The sequence below is a fragment of the Staurois parvus genome, unplaced genomic scaffold, assembly GCF_062004578.1.
Source record: "Staurois parvus isolate SC_StPar_1 unplaced genomic scaffold, SC_StPar_1.0 ptg000560l, whole genome shotgun sequence".
NCBI lineage: Eukaryota > Metazoa > Chordata > Amphibia > Anura > Ranidae > Staurois > Staurois parvus.
The window spans coordinates 110,825-126,953 of record NW_028318356.1 but is presented as its reverse complement, the minus strand read 5'-3'; the positions used below and the strand labels follow the sequence as shown (position 1 = coordinate 126,953).

Sequence of the window (16,129 nt, the reverse complement as noted above, 5' to 3'; positions counted from 1 at the left end):
TATATACCCAACAAGGACCAGAGACATACTGGTATATCACTGGACTTTGAATGGTTATACCAGGATGATGCCTACAGCTGCAGACATCATCCTGGTATCGTTTTTTTCAGTCGGCGATGGGCTTTCATGTAAAAGCAATCCTAGTGGCTAATTAGCTCCAAGGCTCCTGTATGTGGTTAGGCTCCCAAAAAGTCTCATACATGTGGTATCCCCATACTCGGTAGAAGTAGCAGAATGTATTTTGGGGTGTAATTCCACATATACCCATGGCTTGTGCGAGAAATAAATAATTTAAATGACAAATTTGTGTAAAAAAAATGTTTTTGTAATTTTCCAGAAACTTGTGGAAAAAAATAAATCTTCCATGGACTCAATATGCCTCTCAGCAGATAGTTTAGGGTGTCTACTTTCCGAAAAGGGGTCATTTGAGGGTGTTTGTACTCTTCTGGTATTTTCACACCTCAAGAAATGTGATGGGCAGTCAGAAAGTAAAAGCTGTGTAAATTCCATTATCTATACCATAGTTTGTAGATGCCATAACGTTCACACAAAGCAATAAATATACACTTACTGGGATTTTTTAACCAAGAACATGTAACAGAATACATTTTGGCCTAAATTTATGAAGACATTTTAGTTTTTTTGGATTTTTTTTATGACCGAAATGAGAAAATATTGTTTTTTTCAAAAACATTTTTTTTCTTCAAAATTTTTATTTATAGAACCAAAAATAAAAAGTGCACAGGTGATCAAATACCACCAAAAGAAAGCTCTATTTGTGTGAAAAAAAGGATATAAATTTCATTTATGTACCGTATTGCATGACCGTGCAATTGTCCGTTAAACTAGCACAGCGCTGTATAGCAAAAAAAATGGCGTAAATTGCAGTATCTATATCATAGTTTGTAGATGCTATAACTTTCACACAAAGCAATCAATATACACTTATTGGGATTTTTTTAACAAAAACATGTAGCAGAATACATTTTGGCCTAAATTTATAACTAACTTTGAGTTTACTATATATTTTTTATAGCTGAAAATAAAAAATATTGTTTTTCTTCAAAATTTTTGGTCTTTTTTTGTTTATAGCGTGAAAAATAAAAAGCCCACAGGTGATCAAATACCACCGAAAGAAAGCTCTATTTGTGTGAAAAAAGGACGTAAATTTTGTTTGGGTGCAGCATTGCATGACCGCACAATTATCAGTTGAATTAGTACAGCGCCGAGTAGCAAAAAGAGGCCTGGTCATTAAGGGGGGGTAAATCCTCAGGAGGGCAAGTGGTTAAGCAATGAAAAATGACTGCCCCTTTAAAAACAGTACTTTTTAAAAAAACTTTTTTTCACTGATTCATGTCCCTCAGGGAAGTACCTGAGTCCCCATACTATGGCCAATACCTTGTATATAAGACTTCAAAATGGACACTTTTGAATTTGCAAGTTTGTGTCCCATAGACTTGCAATAGGTTCGAGGTTTATGGCAAACTTTTGGTCCATTTGAATGTTCTACTGCGATCCGAACCAGGGGTGTTTGGCTCATCACTACTGGTCAGCTATGTGTATCAACTTCACATACATGAATGTATATGCAGTATATTAGATACAATTTACTCATATTTTATATATCTACTTATATCTATGATCTTGTATCTATGATACACACATTTTTTATGTCTACGACTGGGAGGTGTCCAGAGGAAGCTGAACACTGTCCTGGGGATGTGTGAGTAATGACCCTTAACTGATTCCTGGTGACTGTGTGTTTTTTGGGATATAAGTGCCAAACGTTGCTCTGAATGAGACAGCTCTATTAGGGTCTCAGATACTGACCATTTTTCTGTCCTTAGCAGAAAAATTGTTTTGTGAAGAGAGCCCTCATATACTGGGAAGTGTTCCTGAAGTTGCACTGGGTACCTACAGGTGTGCAATTGTACAGGGTAACCAGGTGCCAAAGAGACTGGCCTCATGGTCCCCAGCTGTGAGGGTTTAGACTGTTCTCTCATTGATGTTGGTAACCATTTTGCTGCCATCCCGTAACACAAGTTACAAGTTATAAATTACAAAAGGATAACCCCTAAACTGTTTTTGGAGCCAGAGTGAATGGACTGATATTTGGGTGATTGGCAGCCTCTGTGCTGTTTGGGAAAGAACCAGTTAATATCTGTGGCCCCTGCGGGGGTAGAGCTACAATGGTTTTACTGACTGGATTATACTTGTTCTCCAGCATATGCAGGTGAAACTCGAAAAATTAGAATATCATGCAAAAGTTCATTTATTTCAGTAATGCAACTTAAAAGGTAAAACTAATATATGAGATAGACTCATTACATGCAAAGCAAGATAGTTCAAGCCATGATTTGTCATAATTGTGATGATTATGGCTTACAGCTCATGAAAACCCCAAATCCACAATCTCAGAAAATAAGAATATTACATGCAATCAATAAGACAAGGATTGTACATAGAACAATATCAGACCTCTGAAAAGTATAAACATGCATATGTACTCAGTACTCAGGGCCCCTTTTGCAGCAATTACTGCCTCAATGCGGCGTGGCATGGAAGCTATCAGCCTGTGGCACTACTGAGGTGTTATGGAAGACCAGGATGCTTTAATAGCGGCCTTCAGCTCTTCTGCATTGTTCGGCCTCATGTCTCTCATCTTTCTCTTGGCAATGCCCCATAGATTCTAGTTGGGGTTCAAGTCAGGCGAGTTTGCTGGTCAATCAAGCACAGTAATCCCACAGTCGTTGAACCAGGTTTTGGTGCTTTTGGCAGTGTGGGCAGGTGCCAAGTCCTGCTGGAAAATGAAGTCAGCATCCCCATAAAGCTCGTCTGCGGAAGAAAGCATGAAGTGCTCCAAAATCTAGTGGTAGATGGCTGCGTTGACCCTGGACTTAATGAAGCACAGTGGACCAACACCAGCAGATGACATGGCTCCCCAAATCAAAACAGACTGTGGAAACTTCACACTGGACTTCAAGCATCTTGCAGTGTGTGCCTCTCCATTCTTCCTCCATACTCTGGGTCCTTGGTTTCCAAAAGTTTCTCTCATCAGAAAAGAGGACTTTGGACCACTGAGCAACAGACCAGGTCTGTTTTTCTTTAGCCCAGGTAAGATGCTTCTGACGTTTGTTGTTCAGGAGTGGCTTGACAAGAGGAATACGACATTTGAAGCCCATGTCCAGGATCCGTCTGTGTGTGGTGGCTTTTAAAGCACTGACTCCAGCCTCAGTCCACTCCTTGTGAAAGTCCCCAACACTTTTGAATGGCCTTTTCCTGACAATCCTCTCCAGGCTGCGGCCATCCCTGCTGCTTGTGCACCTTTTTCTTCCACACTTTTTCCTTCCGCTTAAATTTCTATTAATGTGCTTTGATACAGCACTTTGGGAACATCCAACTTCTTTTTCAATTACCTTTTGAGGCTTTCCCTGCTTATGAAGGGTGTCAATGATGGTTTTCTGCACAACTGTCAGGTCAGCAGTCTTTCCCATGATTGTGATTCCTACTGAACCAGGCTGAGAGACCATTTAAAGGCTCAGGAACCCTTTGCAGGTGTTATGGCTTAATTAGCTGATTAGAGTGGGACACTTTGAGCCTAGAATATTGCACCTTTTCACAATATTCAAATTTTCTGAGATTGTGGATTTGGGGTTTTCATGAGCTGTAAGCCATAATCATCACAATAATGACAAATCATGGCTTGAACTATCTTTCTTTGCATGTAATGAGTCTATCTCATATATTAGTTTCACCTTTTAAGTTGCATTAATGAAATAAATGAACATTTGCACGATATTCTAATTTTTCGAGTTTCACCTGTAAATACTACATATCCTAGAGCAATTGACCTAGAAACTACACCCTCTCTCTCTATCGCCCACTCACCCCTGGAATGGAAGAGACCCACCTCAGCACCTTTTTCCTGCTATTTCTACCCTCCTGCCCTAACCTTGCCCCCCAACCCATCTTTATAAACCCCTGATCTTCCTCTATTACCTTTCTTAACTTTCTTTTGCCTTTCCTAGGTAATTTTACTTCACTTCCCCAAACCATTTTCACTTGCTGTTCTGGACCTACTATATTTCTGTTACCCTGTTGGAAAAAAGGAAAGGACTTATAACTCACCTAAACGCCTTATAGAGTATATGTCTATTTTCTGTCAAATTCATGGACCTGTGTCAAAATTACTAACACATTAAAGTTTTCTGATACTTTGAACTATTATCCTGACCTCTGTTATGTATACTATGTACTGCACGTACATAAATATGTTAATGTGGTAAATGGTAAAATGAAAGATTTATAGCTTTATTAAAGTGAGATTAATAAAATGTAGTTGATTGATGGAACTTTTATAATGGGTTAAAGACAACTTCTGTATGGTTACTTTGTAGTGGTGCATTTTCAACCTGCACCAAACTGTTGATGCCCCTCACCAGTAATATTGCAGATAAAAGAAGACAAGGCCTAATTTTTCAGACTGATAGTTCTATTATTTTAGGTGGTAATAAGCAATGATACATACCTGTGTTGAACTCTGAAGATGGACTTTGGGTACTAACACAATCATAGTTGGAAGCAGTTACAGAAACCGTGTATGTTTGACTGCATGGTAATTCAGAAAGTGCACAGCTTAGTTCAAAAGATTCACAGGAATGTTCTGACCCATCAGCAGCCACTGCTTTGGCAATATACAGAATTGCCCCTTCACTATAGCTCCATCGAATAAAAGTGGATTGGGTATTACAGTCGGTCAGGGCTAAGACATCATTGGGTGCACATGGAACTAAAAAAAAAAAAAAGTAAGAAATATTATAGATTACTACATATCCCAGTTAATTAGATTGACATAAAAAAACACATATATTTACTGGTTAATACGAGAAGGCAACCTTTATTTATAAATGTCTGGATGAACCATTAGTAATTAATTTATTTAAAAAAATTGCAAGACCATCCAAATCACATGGTTGGCTCCAATATAGTCCATTAGGGTTTTCCTAGAGACACTTATTATTATACCTTGTGAGTAGCCAACCTTAATCTGCATATTAAGTACGGTGCTCTTGGTATGAGAAGCAGCTCACTTTAAGCCAGCTTTTTTCAACCAGAATATCCAGGCACCCTGGGGTGTCTTGAGGTTTCTTCAGGGGTGCCTTAGCAAAATGTCTTATAATTGCCCAAAACTTGTATACAAGCCAGTGGGTGGAACAAGCCTGCCTTTTAGTTACACAATGCCACAGGTTTTCATTGTGCACTATTACAACCTTCGAGCCGCTGGCATCCTACAACCAACAACGTCATCAGTTGATTAAGGAGGATGTCAGTTGACTGCACAGCAGTCTCTGTCTCTGTCAGTACTGGGGTCACATTAGCTATTAGAATATGGCTAGTAATAATAATACTATTAGAATATTCGGAGAGTTTTTTACATTTTAGAATGGGGTGTCTCAAGGCAGTCCATAATTTTAAAGGGTGCCTCGGGACTATCCATAATTTTAAAGGGTGCCTTGACTGAAAGAAGGTTGAGAAACACTGGTTTAAACCATATCTAGTCTTCTTGTATGCTACAACCCGAACAGTCGTCAAAACAACTGTTTAGACCTGTTCTCTACAGTTGGTTAGTGGTATTGCCATAAATTAAGCTAAGGGATTCTGTAACCTCCCAATAGATATTAAGGCTACATTCAGAGAAAAATAAATACCTCCAAAGAGAACATTTTGAGACTTGAGGCCATGAGTAATGATAATAGTGGTTCTCCCCACTTTCCCAAAGGCTAAACCCCCTTTTTTTGGATTAACCTACGTCAAGCATCACTAAATGGCAAACTATGGTCTGGATCCGGACCCAGTAACAGTCCTAGCCTTACTAAATAGTTGCCTGAGTGTCCTCTCCCCACCACCAGCTCGCCTGCCCGCCACTGCCACTATCATCCTCAAGGAAGGGCATAACATGGCAGCAGGTCTGTCCCTTTCATAGCAGGACAGTAGGACAGTGTGGGGAGGGGGGAGAAAGAGGGGAGTGCTGTGATGTTATGAAAGGGAAAATAGGTCTGTAATAGAGGGAGGACTGTGATGGTGGGATCTGTGATTGAGAGATGTGTGACTGGAGTGGTCTGCGACAAGAGTCTGTGATGGGGGGATCTGTGATGAGATGTCTGTGATGGGGGGTCTGTGATGAGGAGTCTGTGATGGGGGGATCTGTGATGAGAGGTCTGTGTTTGGGGGGGTCTGTGCTGAGGAGTCTGTGATGGGGGGATCTGTGCTGAGAGGTCTGTGTTTGGGGGGTCTGTGCTGAGGAGTCTGTGATGGGGGGATCTGTGCTGAGAGGTCTGTGTTTGGGGGGGTCTGTGCTGAGGAGTCTGAGATGGGGGTATTTGATGGAGGAGTCTGTAATAGGGGTGTCTGTGATTGAGGGGGTCTGTGATGGGGGTCTGTGTAGAGAGGTCTGTGATGGGGGAGTCTGTGTTGAAGTTTCTGAGATTGGCAGGGTCTGTGATGAGGAGTCTGTGATGGGGAGGTCTGTGATGGGGGGTCTGTGATGGAGGGGTCTGTAATGGGGGTGTCTGTGATGGGGGGGCTGTGATGGGGGTCTGTGTAGAGGGGTCTGTGATGAGGGATCTTTTATTGGGGGTTCTGTGATGGGGAGTCTGTGTAGAGGGGTTTGTGATGGGGGATCTGTGAATGCGGGATCAGTGATGAGAGGTCTGTGATGTGGGGATCTATGATTTGGGGATCTGTGATGAGGAATCTGTGATTAGGGGGTCTGTCATGGGGTTGTCTATGACTGGGGGTTCTGTAATGAGGGATCTGTGATTGGGGGAGTCTGTGATGGGGGTCTGTGTAGAGGGGTCTGTGATGGGGGGTCTCTGATGAGGGATCTGTAATGGGGGTTTGTGATGGGGGTCTGTGATGGGGGATCTGTGATTGGGGTGATTTGTGATGAGAGGTCTGTGATGTGGTGGTCTGTGATTGGGGGGGTCTGTGATGAGGAATCTGTGATTGGGGGGGTCTGTGATGGGGTTGTCTGTCGTTTGGGGTTCTGTGATGAGGGATCTGTGATTGAGAGGTCTGTGATGAGGCTCTGTGTAGAGGGGTCTGTGATGGGGGGTCTGTGATGAGGGATCTGTAATGGGGGTCTCTGATGGGGGGTCTGTGAAGGGGTTGTCTGTGATTGGGGGTTCTGTAATGAGGGATCTGTGATTGGGAGGTCTGTAATGAGGCTCTATGTAGAGGGGTCTGTGATGGGGGGTCTGTGATGAAGGATCTGTAATGGGGGTCTGTGATGGGGGGTCTGTGAAGGGGTTGTCTGTGATTGGGGGGTCTGTGATGAAGGATCTGTGATTGGGGGGGTCTGTGATGGGGGTCTGTGTAGAGGGGTCTGTTATGGGTGGTCTGTGATGAGGGATCTGTAATGGGGGTTATTGATAGGGGGTCTGTGATGGGGGGATTTGTGATTGGGGTGATCTGTGATGAGAGGTCTGTGATGTGGGGGTCTGTGATTGGGGGGGTCTGTGATGAGGAATCTGTGATTGGGGGGGTCTGTGATGGGGTTGTCTGTGATTGGGGGTTCTGTGATGAGGGATCTGTGATTGGGGAGTCTGTGATGGGGGTCTGTGTAGAGGGGTCTGTGATGGGGAGTCTGTGATGAGGGATCTGTAATGGGGGTCTGTGATGGGGGTCTGTGAAGGGGTTGTCTGTGATTGGGGGATCTGTGATGAGGGATCTATGATTGGGGAGTTTGTGATGGGGGTCTGTGTAGAGGGCTCTGTGATGGGGGGTCTGTGATGAGTGATCTGTGATGGGGAGTCTGTGATGGGGGGTGTCTGTGATTGGGGATCTGTGATGAGGGATCTGTGATGGGGGGGTCTGTGTAGAGGGGTCTGTGATGGGGGAGTCTGTGATTGGGGGGATCTTTGAGGAGAGGTCTGTGATTTGAGGGGTCTGTGATGCTGGATCTGTGATTAGGGGGTCTGTGATGATGGGCTTGTAGTGGATGGGTGCAAGGGAAGCTGTGATGTCAAGGATCTGAGTCAAAGCACCAACATGAAACTCAGACCTCCTCTGGAAGAAAATCTTACTGACTGGATCCTTGTAAATTTTAATTCAGATCCCCTGGCCTATGTGCTGAGATGTATTATCTGAATTTAAAGAAGATTGAGCTGTGATTTAAAACAATTTAGCTGACGATTTATCAGTTCCTTGATTCATTTTGGTCTTTAGCCTAAGTTCACATTCATGTGTAACATAGGAAAAAGTTTAAAAAGTGAAAAAAAGGATGAGCCAAGGAAAAATATTTATAAAAATAACAAACAACAATGGAAGGCAGACTTTTACTAGTTATGAATGTTAAATATATAAATATGTATGCTTTAACAAAGGAACTAAGTACATTTTTCTCCTTAAGTATTTAATTAAATTAGTTTACAAACAGAAATAGAAGTTTGGAAAGTTTGATAAATTCTAAAGTGCATTTGATCTTATTTTTAATTTTTTTATAAATCAACCTTTATAATGTTCAAAATCATTTTACCAACACAAACTGCCTACATTTCCAAATGCTTAATAACATACCTGTTACAAATTCTTCCGGATTACTATTCATACTGGGACAGTCAAAATCATAGGCGATTACAGAAAGTGATAGGCTTTCACCACACTGTAGCCCTACAATCTGACAGGTGGTGTTTAAAGAGGAACAGTTGTAGGTGACACCACTGCTTCCCAAGACTGAAGCTGTGTAGTAAGAAGCCCCATTTGATGGGTTCCATGAAACATCCACAGAATTCTCTTGACATTGGATGGCAGCTTGAACATTTCTTGGTTCACAGGGAGCTTTAAAAACAGAAATCTGTTAAACAGGTATGTTTATAATAATACATCACCTAATTGTATACTATAGTTTACTTTGTGCTTAAAACATATCTGTAGTCAAAATATAAAACCATATAATAATTTCCACATTATAGTTGAATTATTTCCAGCCTAATCTAATTACTGTAAATGATCTTGAAGTTTGTAAACTTACTCTGTAAAGTTTCCCATATATTTTCTTCACTGAATTCTCTGACACATATTCACTATGCCCCTAATAATAGGCCCTACTGTGTCTCAGAATTCAAAGAGCCTGCCTTTTCGACTATAGAGGTGCTGAGAGGAGGAGTTACAGGAGGTGAAGTCAGTACAGGAATCATTGTTTGCAAGAAAGTACCATAGGATATGTAGTCCTTAGAAATATTTTTATTATACAGTATTCTCATGCCAATAAATCCAAAATAAAGCTGCTAACACTAAAAAAAGAATCAAAGACTCATCCATATTAAATAAATAAAATCACCTGTGTCGCACTATAGTAAATTATATGGTATAGTAGTTACTATAGTAAATGTTCAATTACTCTTCCATAACACAGTTCATTATAATAAAGCAAATATAAATAAATCCCATCATCTTTGCAATGACAACCAATAAACAAAAATAAATATAAAAATAAATCAAAAGTACATTAATTATTAGTGACATGAAAAACATAAAAATAAAATACAAATGATCACTAACACAATAGTGCGAAATTCTGTACTCAATTATAAGAAAAACTTGAGATAACTCTCGATTGCCAAAAATAAAGCCCACAAAGTTGTTTCAATTGGGTGTATAAAAAAGATCCATGTTCCATGCAATACCACCCACATCCCATATACCATCCATATACTATAAAACCTGGGCAGAGACTGTAAATGCAGAACTGAGTTCTGTGACACTCAATAGCAGGAAAACATAATATGAAAGAACAATTTACACTTTAAATGTTAAAGTTTTTTCCAATTTGTCCAAAGGCTATCAATTGCACTTTTTAATACCCTATATGCTGACCAATTAACAAACTATGCAGTTGAAATCACAGTTGAAAAACTGTCTGCAGTATATTAGGAGCTGATTTGTTTATAAAATATGTCTAAATGTGATATTACATAACTGTGCTTGTCAATCACACAAAAACTTGTTTCTCTTACCTGTTCTTATTTTGATTCCTGGACTATTAGAGCTATTTAGTTTACCATTAAAGACAAACACACTTATCTCATATTCAGTCCCACACAGTAAGTTCATGAAGAAACAATTGGTATCTGTGTTAGCACATTCCTCCTTACTGCCGTCAGGTGCAAGAGCATTTGCAATGTACCTGACAGCATCAATAACAGGATTCCAGTAAACGCTCACAGTGTTGATACCACAGTCACGAATTATGGTCACATTTTTGGGGGCACATGGAGCTGTAAAACACAAAAAGATCTTGAACTCAACATATGGAGCACCTATAATTTGCTAAGTATCATATTCACACCATCAATAATGATATTACAGTTTCTAACTCACAGCTACTATACTTTTTAGTTTAGAATTTTCAAATAAAAAGGAAGTCTCTCTTGCCCGTTTAATTAACATTTTAATTAATTTGATTAATGTGTTTTTAAGTTTATAAAATGAGAACCACAGTTAAGTTAGAAAACAGTTATAAAAATCACTGTATTTACAAAATTGTGATAGGTTTGATTATATATTATTATTAACAATTTATATAATTGTACATTGTGTTATCCATCAAAGACTGCAGAAGAACTCCTCTGTGAAGTGCGTAACTCTAGCCTCCACCTGTTTGTGGACAATATGTGGTATATAACCTGTTGTATAGGTATCATCAGGTGTTTAACATTATTGAACCAGGTGTTTATGGGTGTAAATGGCAATGTAATGATTATACACATCATGTTGATGGAGCATATTTCTACTTTTATGATGATACTTTTATATTAAAATTGTAAATAAACATTTATTTTTAGACATACTCTGTTGTTTGTTTTGAAAACCAACATATTGACTGCTTAAAATTCTTCTAGTCCTAGTGGTTCAATTTTAAACTGTTTTTATTTATTTCTATTTTTTGTATGCAATTTTACTGTTAAAAATACAAATTTATTTTGGAATAAATTCATGTTACTCCATATTTAAGTATTCTAGGTTTTCCAATATGCTTAGCATTACTGTTATGAATTTAAATAAATTGTGTTAATCCTTCAAATGTATATAAAAACCCTTTGTCAAGTTTTTATTGCTGTCCGTGTATTCGTTGGGATGGTTCAACCTTTTGATTTGTCCTGGTAACCATTGTCACAAAAAACACACAGAGACACAAAAAAGGGGAAATCCAACAATTTTGAGTTGTACCCAGAGCAAGAGATGAGGTAAATTCCTCTAATGGGGTCAAGTATTTCTGTGACAGCTCTCTAAGATAGAAATTATGTTGGCTAATGAGAGATTTCCTCTCCTGAGGAAACATTTTCCCTGCAGGACACAGCAAAAAATAACTTGATACCTGTTTTAAGCCTTCCCTACTTTCCTAATCTAAAACAGAAAAAAGTCTACCCGAGGGTGGTACTATTGTACAAAAATTCTCGAATGACAAAGGCTTTTTTTTTTTGTTTGATGTTTCAATGGTGTATGTTGATTATATTGTTATTTATTGTTTCAAATCATTCGCAATCTTTCATATCTAATTTTTCTTGTACAAAAGCAGTACACATTAACCTCCTTGGCGGTATGATTCTTTCCGATTTTTGGTGCTGAAAGCGGTACCATTTTTTTGCATGGAAATATGTAGTTTTTTTTATTGTAGGCCTGTAATTTTTAGGAATAACTCACTGAAATCTGTCAGAACAAGAGTCTAGTAAACATCCTGGGTAGGATAAAATTTGAAACACGTAATCATAAATTATAATTTAATAAATAATCATAAAAAATAATAATATAATAATAATACATTTAATTCAATAATATAATCAAACCAAAAACACTGAAATGTGAAATATAGCGCCAAGTTAGCACATTGCTGAGCAAAGTCGCAAAATCGTTTTCAGTGTCTGATGACGAATTTCCCCACAAATCATTATCACTCAATTCTGCAAGTGGTTCTGATTTACTATCGCTGTTCTCCTAGCTGATCTAAACCGCTTTTGACCTAAAGGGACACTTTTTGGACGCCATGGACATTTCTCAGTTTCCAGGCAGAAAGAACAGACAAAATGCAGGCAGGGCGCAGGACAAAGCATTAGGGACAAGATGTATGTGAAATTGGTTGAGACAGCAATGTTTTACTATGTAAAATGTAAAAAAAAAGAAAGACATTTTTTAAAATTTTTACATTTCCCGCCGCCAGCGGCGCCCGTACGTCCCGACGTCACAGGGACAGGACACAGAAGCCGGATGCCGGCATCGGCCAGAGGAGATGGCCGGGGACGCTGCAGGGGACACATCGTGGGAGCGCAGGGTAAGGTAAGTGAAGAACAAATGCCGGAGCAGTGCCGCATGGTATTCCTGAGTGTAGCTCGGGGTTACCATTTGTGGTACTGAAATGTTACCCCGAGCTACACTCGGGAATACCGCCAGGGAGGTTAAACGAAAATTGTTAGTTCTGTTCACATACGAGAAAAATGTTTTTTATTCCTTAAGAAATTTTTGTTTGTCTAAATCGGCTGTCGAAGGTTGTGTGCACCACTATCAGAAAATCATATGATCTCACCACGTACGGAAATGTTCACCTGATTTTCTTATAGTGTGTAGCCCCCAGGGGCGGACTGACCATTTGGAAACTCCAAGACTTGTCAGTCCGCCCCTGATAGCCCCCATTTCACTCTAAAGACATTGATATCTTTGCCAGCAGAAAATGAGGCAGTGAGCCCCATATCTGAGTCATTCAAGTCCCAGCAAAGCTGCTCTCAGAGATTATAGCAGCTATTCAATACTAGCTTGGAGCTCTATTGGCTGAGTGAAAGTAGTAAATATCATATGAATGAATCTCCAGGTGCTAAGGACTTCATAAGGACCAACCAAGCTGTAGTACAGACCATTCAAATAATACTTCAAGTCACATCCTGGTGATCTCCTCCAGTGCTGCCCTCTTAAGACTGCAACCTCTTGAAAACAGAGATACACAAAAATGGTGTGCAAAGGCCTAGTGTATTACCAGATATAATTTTATTGGAATTGGAACAGTAATGAGTTGTGCATACTCACAACAGCATACTCTCAACAGCCATAGTTCAATACACCCAAGTGGCAGGGTAACCCTCCTGAGGGGAAGCATCAACACAACCTTGGTGTCACTGAGACTCATCAGCTAACGCATTTCATGGAATGAACCCTCTTCATCTGATGATTAACTGGTAAGTCTCAGTGACACCAGGGTTGTGTTGATACTTCACCTCAGGAGGGTTACCCTGCCACTTGGGTCTGGTCTAAAATGCTGTATTACTGTTCTATTCCAATAAAAATATATCTGGTAATGCAATAGGCCATATCACCTCTCTTTTTTGTATCTTTGTTTTCAAGATTTCCCAGTCTTAAGAAGGCAGCACTGGTGGAGCTCACCAGGATGTGACTAGAATTAATATTTTAATTAGCTTGTACTTCAACTTGGTTGGTCCTTATAAAGTCATTAGCTCTATGGTGGCATTACTGTTCCAATTCCAATACATTTTATCTGGTAATGCACTAGGCTTCTGAAACCCTTCTTTTTGTAACTCAGTAAATATGAACCGTATATTCATATGCAACTATGAAAAAATGAAAATAGATTGTTTTTTATTACTGGAAATAATAAAGTCAATTTAATTTAATAATATCTTTTCAATGCACTAGGGTTGTTAAGGTCCATCTAAGGTTTACTACATTTGAACAGGGATTTTTTACAATTATCAGGAGATAACTGTTCAGAGAATAGTTTACATGAAACATACTAAATAATTTAAATATTCTGGGAGTTATGTAAAATTAACTGTAAAATAAAATAAACTATAAAAATTAATTAAAACAATAAACCTCTGTGCACTCATACCATACAAAGTCACATCCCTTAGGAGCAATCATTCAATAACATAAAAAATAATTTATGCTTTGGATAGATTACCTGTTTCTAGAAATAATGCTTCACTGTTATTGCTGTTACAGTTGTTGGTTAGTGCAACAGTGTTCACTGTATATCTCTGTTCACACAGTAAGTCTTGAATCTCACAGCTGTTGGAAGTGGATGTACACAAAGACTCATGGTTAGTGTCTGATTTTGCAGTTGCATTATAAGAAGAGGCCCCTAAGCTTGACGTCCAGGATATTAATGCACTGCCCAAATTGCTGTTGTATTTGATGGTGAGGATCTGGGGAGAAGCCACCTCTATGTACAAAAAGCAAGGGGAACAGAAATGGAAAATACTTTTATTAGTGTAAATATTTGCATTGTATACCTAAAACTATCTACAGTATTGTTTCCCTAATCACCTAATAAATACATAAAAAGTAAATCCTGAATAATTATTAACAAAATTGATATTATTACATGATACCCAAGTAGTGTAATTGTACCAACAAAAAAATAAACTATAAAGTTCTAAAAGTATTAATAAATAAATATACACTTTAAATCCATAAAGTGAAGTATTAGTTAACATGGTTTTAATATAATCCACCAAATATATTATAAAGTTGTCAAGTGAGAAAATGTAAACAACATCCACAGTGTTTAAGACGTATATGTGATCCAATAAGTGTTATGGTACACCCAGACAGTCCCATAAAAAAAGATGAAATGATAATCAGGTGATAATCCTTTCCCAAAGGCTCCCCTGCGGTGATATGCTCACATTATAGCATTAACCCCTAATTAATAAGATGGTCAAAAACAACATAGGCATCTAAAAACTCCTTATCCTCCATGTGCCCATCTGTGACCACTAAACACCTCCCAAATTATTCTCCATTCCAAGCACAGGCTCTGCCCCATTGTGCTGACGTCATCGTGCACGCTGGAGCCAAAACCATCAGCATTGTATACTGTTTGACACGCTCGTACATGAGCAGAGATTGTGGGTAGAAACACAGCTATTTTACCAATAAAGCAAGCAATTTTACAATATAGGAGGCTGCTATTTGTTAATTTTTCCAGATTAACATCTATGGAGCAAACAAGCTAATCCGACCGATTCTCCCTGTTGGTGTGCCCTGTGGTTCCCCTATTGCTGGATGCACTGGCTGCAGCAGTGTCCACATTTTCTAAGATGCGTTTAGACAACCTGTAATTTGTGGTCTCCTCATTTGGTAAGAGGCTACGCGTTGCATAGTGGTGGGACTCACTGGGGATATTTTAAGTGGATTATTCACTTGGATGCACTCTTTGGGACTTTTTATATGTATATCCACTGAAGGTGTTAATATATCCATACATTAATTTATTCACTTAGGTATTCATGCTTTGAATGTATGAATGTTTGCTTTTATTTTTGGTTGGAGTTTTAAAGGCACAGCGCAACAACATTGCACAATAGGTTTAAAGTGTTACTAAACCCAGGACCCTGCAGTCACTATATCTGGCCTCCCACAGTGCACAGAACATAGAAATGCAATTATTTTAGTAAATATAAACTGCTAAATACCTTTTCTCATCATCAGTTAGAGCAGTCTTGTGACTTCTGTTAAAACCTGTAGAAGGAGTTTTCTTTCTGCTCTAGAAGGATGCAGAACCCCTGACCTCTGGACAGTGCTGATTGGCCCTTTGCTGGTCACATGCACTCTCCCAAGAAAGAAAAAACACCTCTCTAGCAATACACACTAAACTGAGCATGTTCAGAGTGTCTGCACACAATATGTCTTATCAGGAGATAAGAGAAGGACACTGGAAGAAGGGGAGGATCAGAGAAGTCAGGATCAAACAGCGTTTTTACACAATGCAGAGGATTAACCCCTTAGGTTCCACAGTGAGTATAACAAGCATGCTTTACTGCATATATACAGACTGATTTTACCGTTGTGGATTTAGTAACACTTTACGCACTTGTATTTTGGTGCTATTGAGTGCAGCTGTGGGAATATAATATCAGTTGATTTTTGCACTAAGCACGGTTTTCTATTTTTAAATATGCACTACATATGTTTTGTTTAGAGAAGGCATTAATTTACTGCTTAGCTAGCCTCTACCAAAGGTCCCAGATTCTCTGCTGTAAAAATATTTCAGTTTAGCAGTTAGGGATTCTACTGTATGTGCACAAAAGTATAGGCTTCTGTGAACCTTCAAAAAGCTGAA

At 39.1% G+C, this 16,129-nt stretch overlaps 1 protein-coding gene across 1 annotated transcript in view; it reads right to left on the bottom strand.

Moving 5' to 3' along the window:
• Window positions 1-16,129, bottom strand: part of LOC149450900 (uncharacterized) — a 222,272-nt gene that overhangs the window by 184,376 nt on the left and 21,767 nt on the right. The window contains exons 7-10 of the mRNA XM_089691268.1: window positions 13,967-14,227; window positions 10,017-10,277; window positions 8,578-8,838; window positions 4,529-4,789 (exon numbers count right to left, since the gene is read on the bottom strand). Coding sequence (XP_089547394.1) covers window positions 4,529-4,789; window positions 8,578-8,838; window positions 10,017-10,277; window positions 13,967-14,227 — 1,044 coding nt within the window. The remainder of the gene's footprint in view (window positions 1-4,528; window positions 4,790-8,577; window positions 8,839-10,016; window positions 10,278-13,966; window positions 14,228-16,129) is intronic.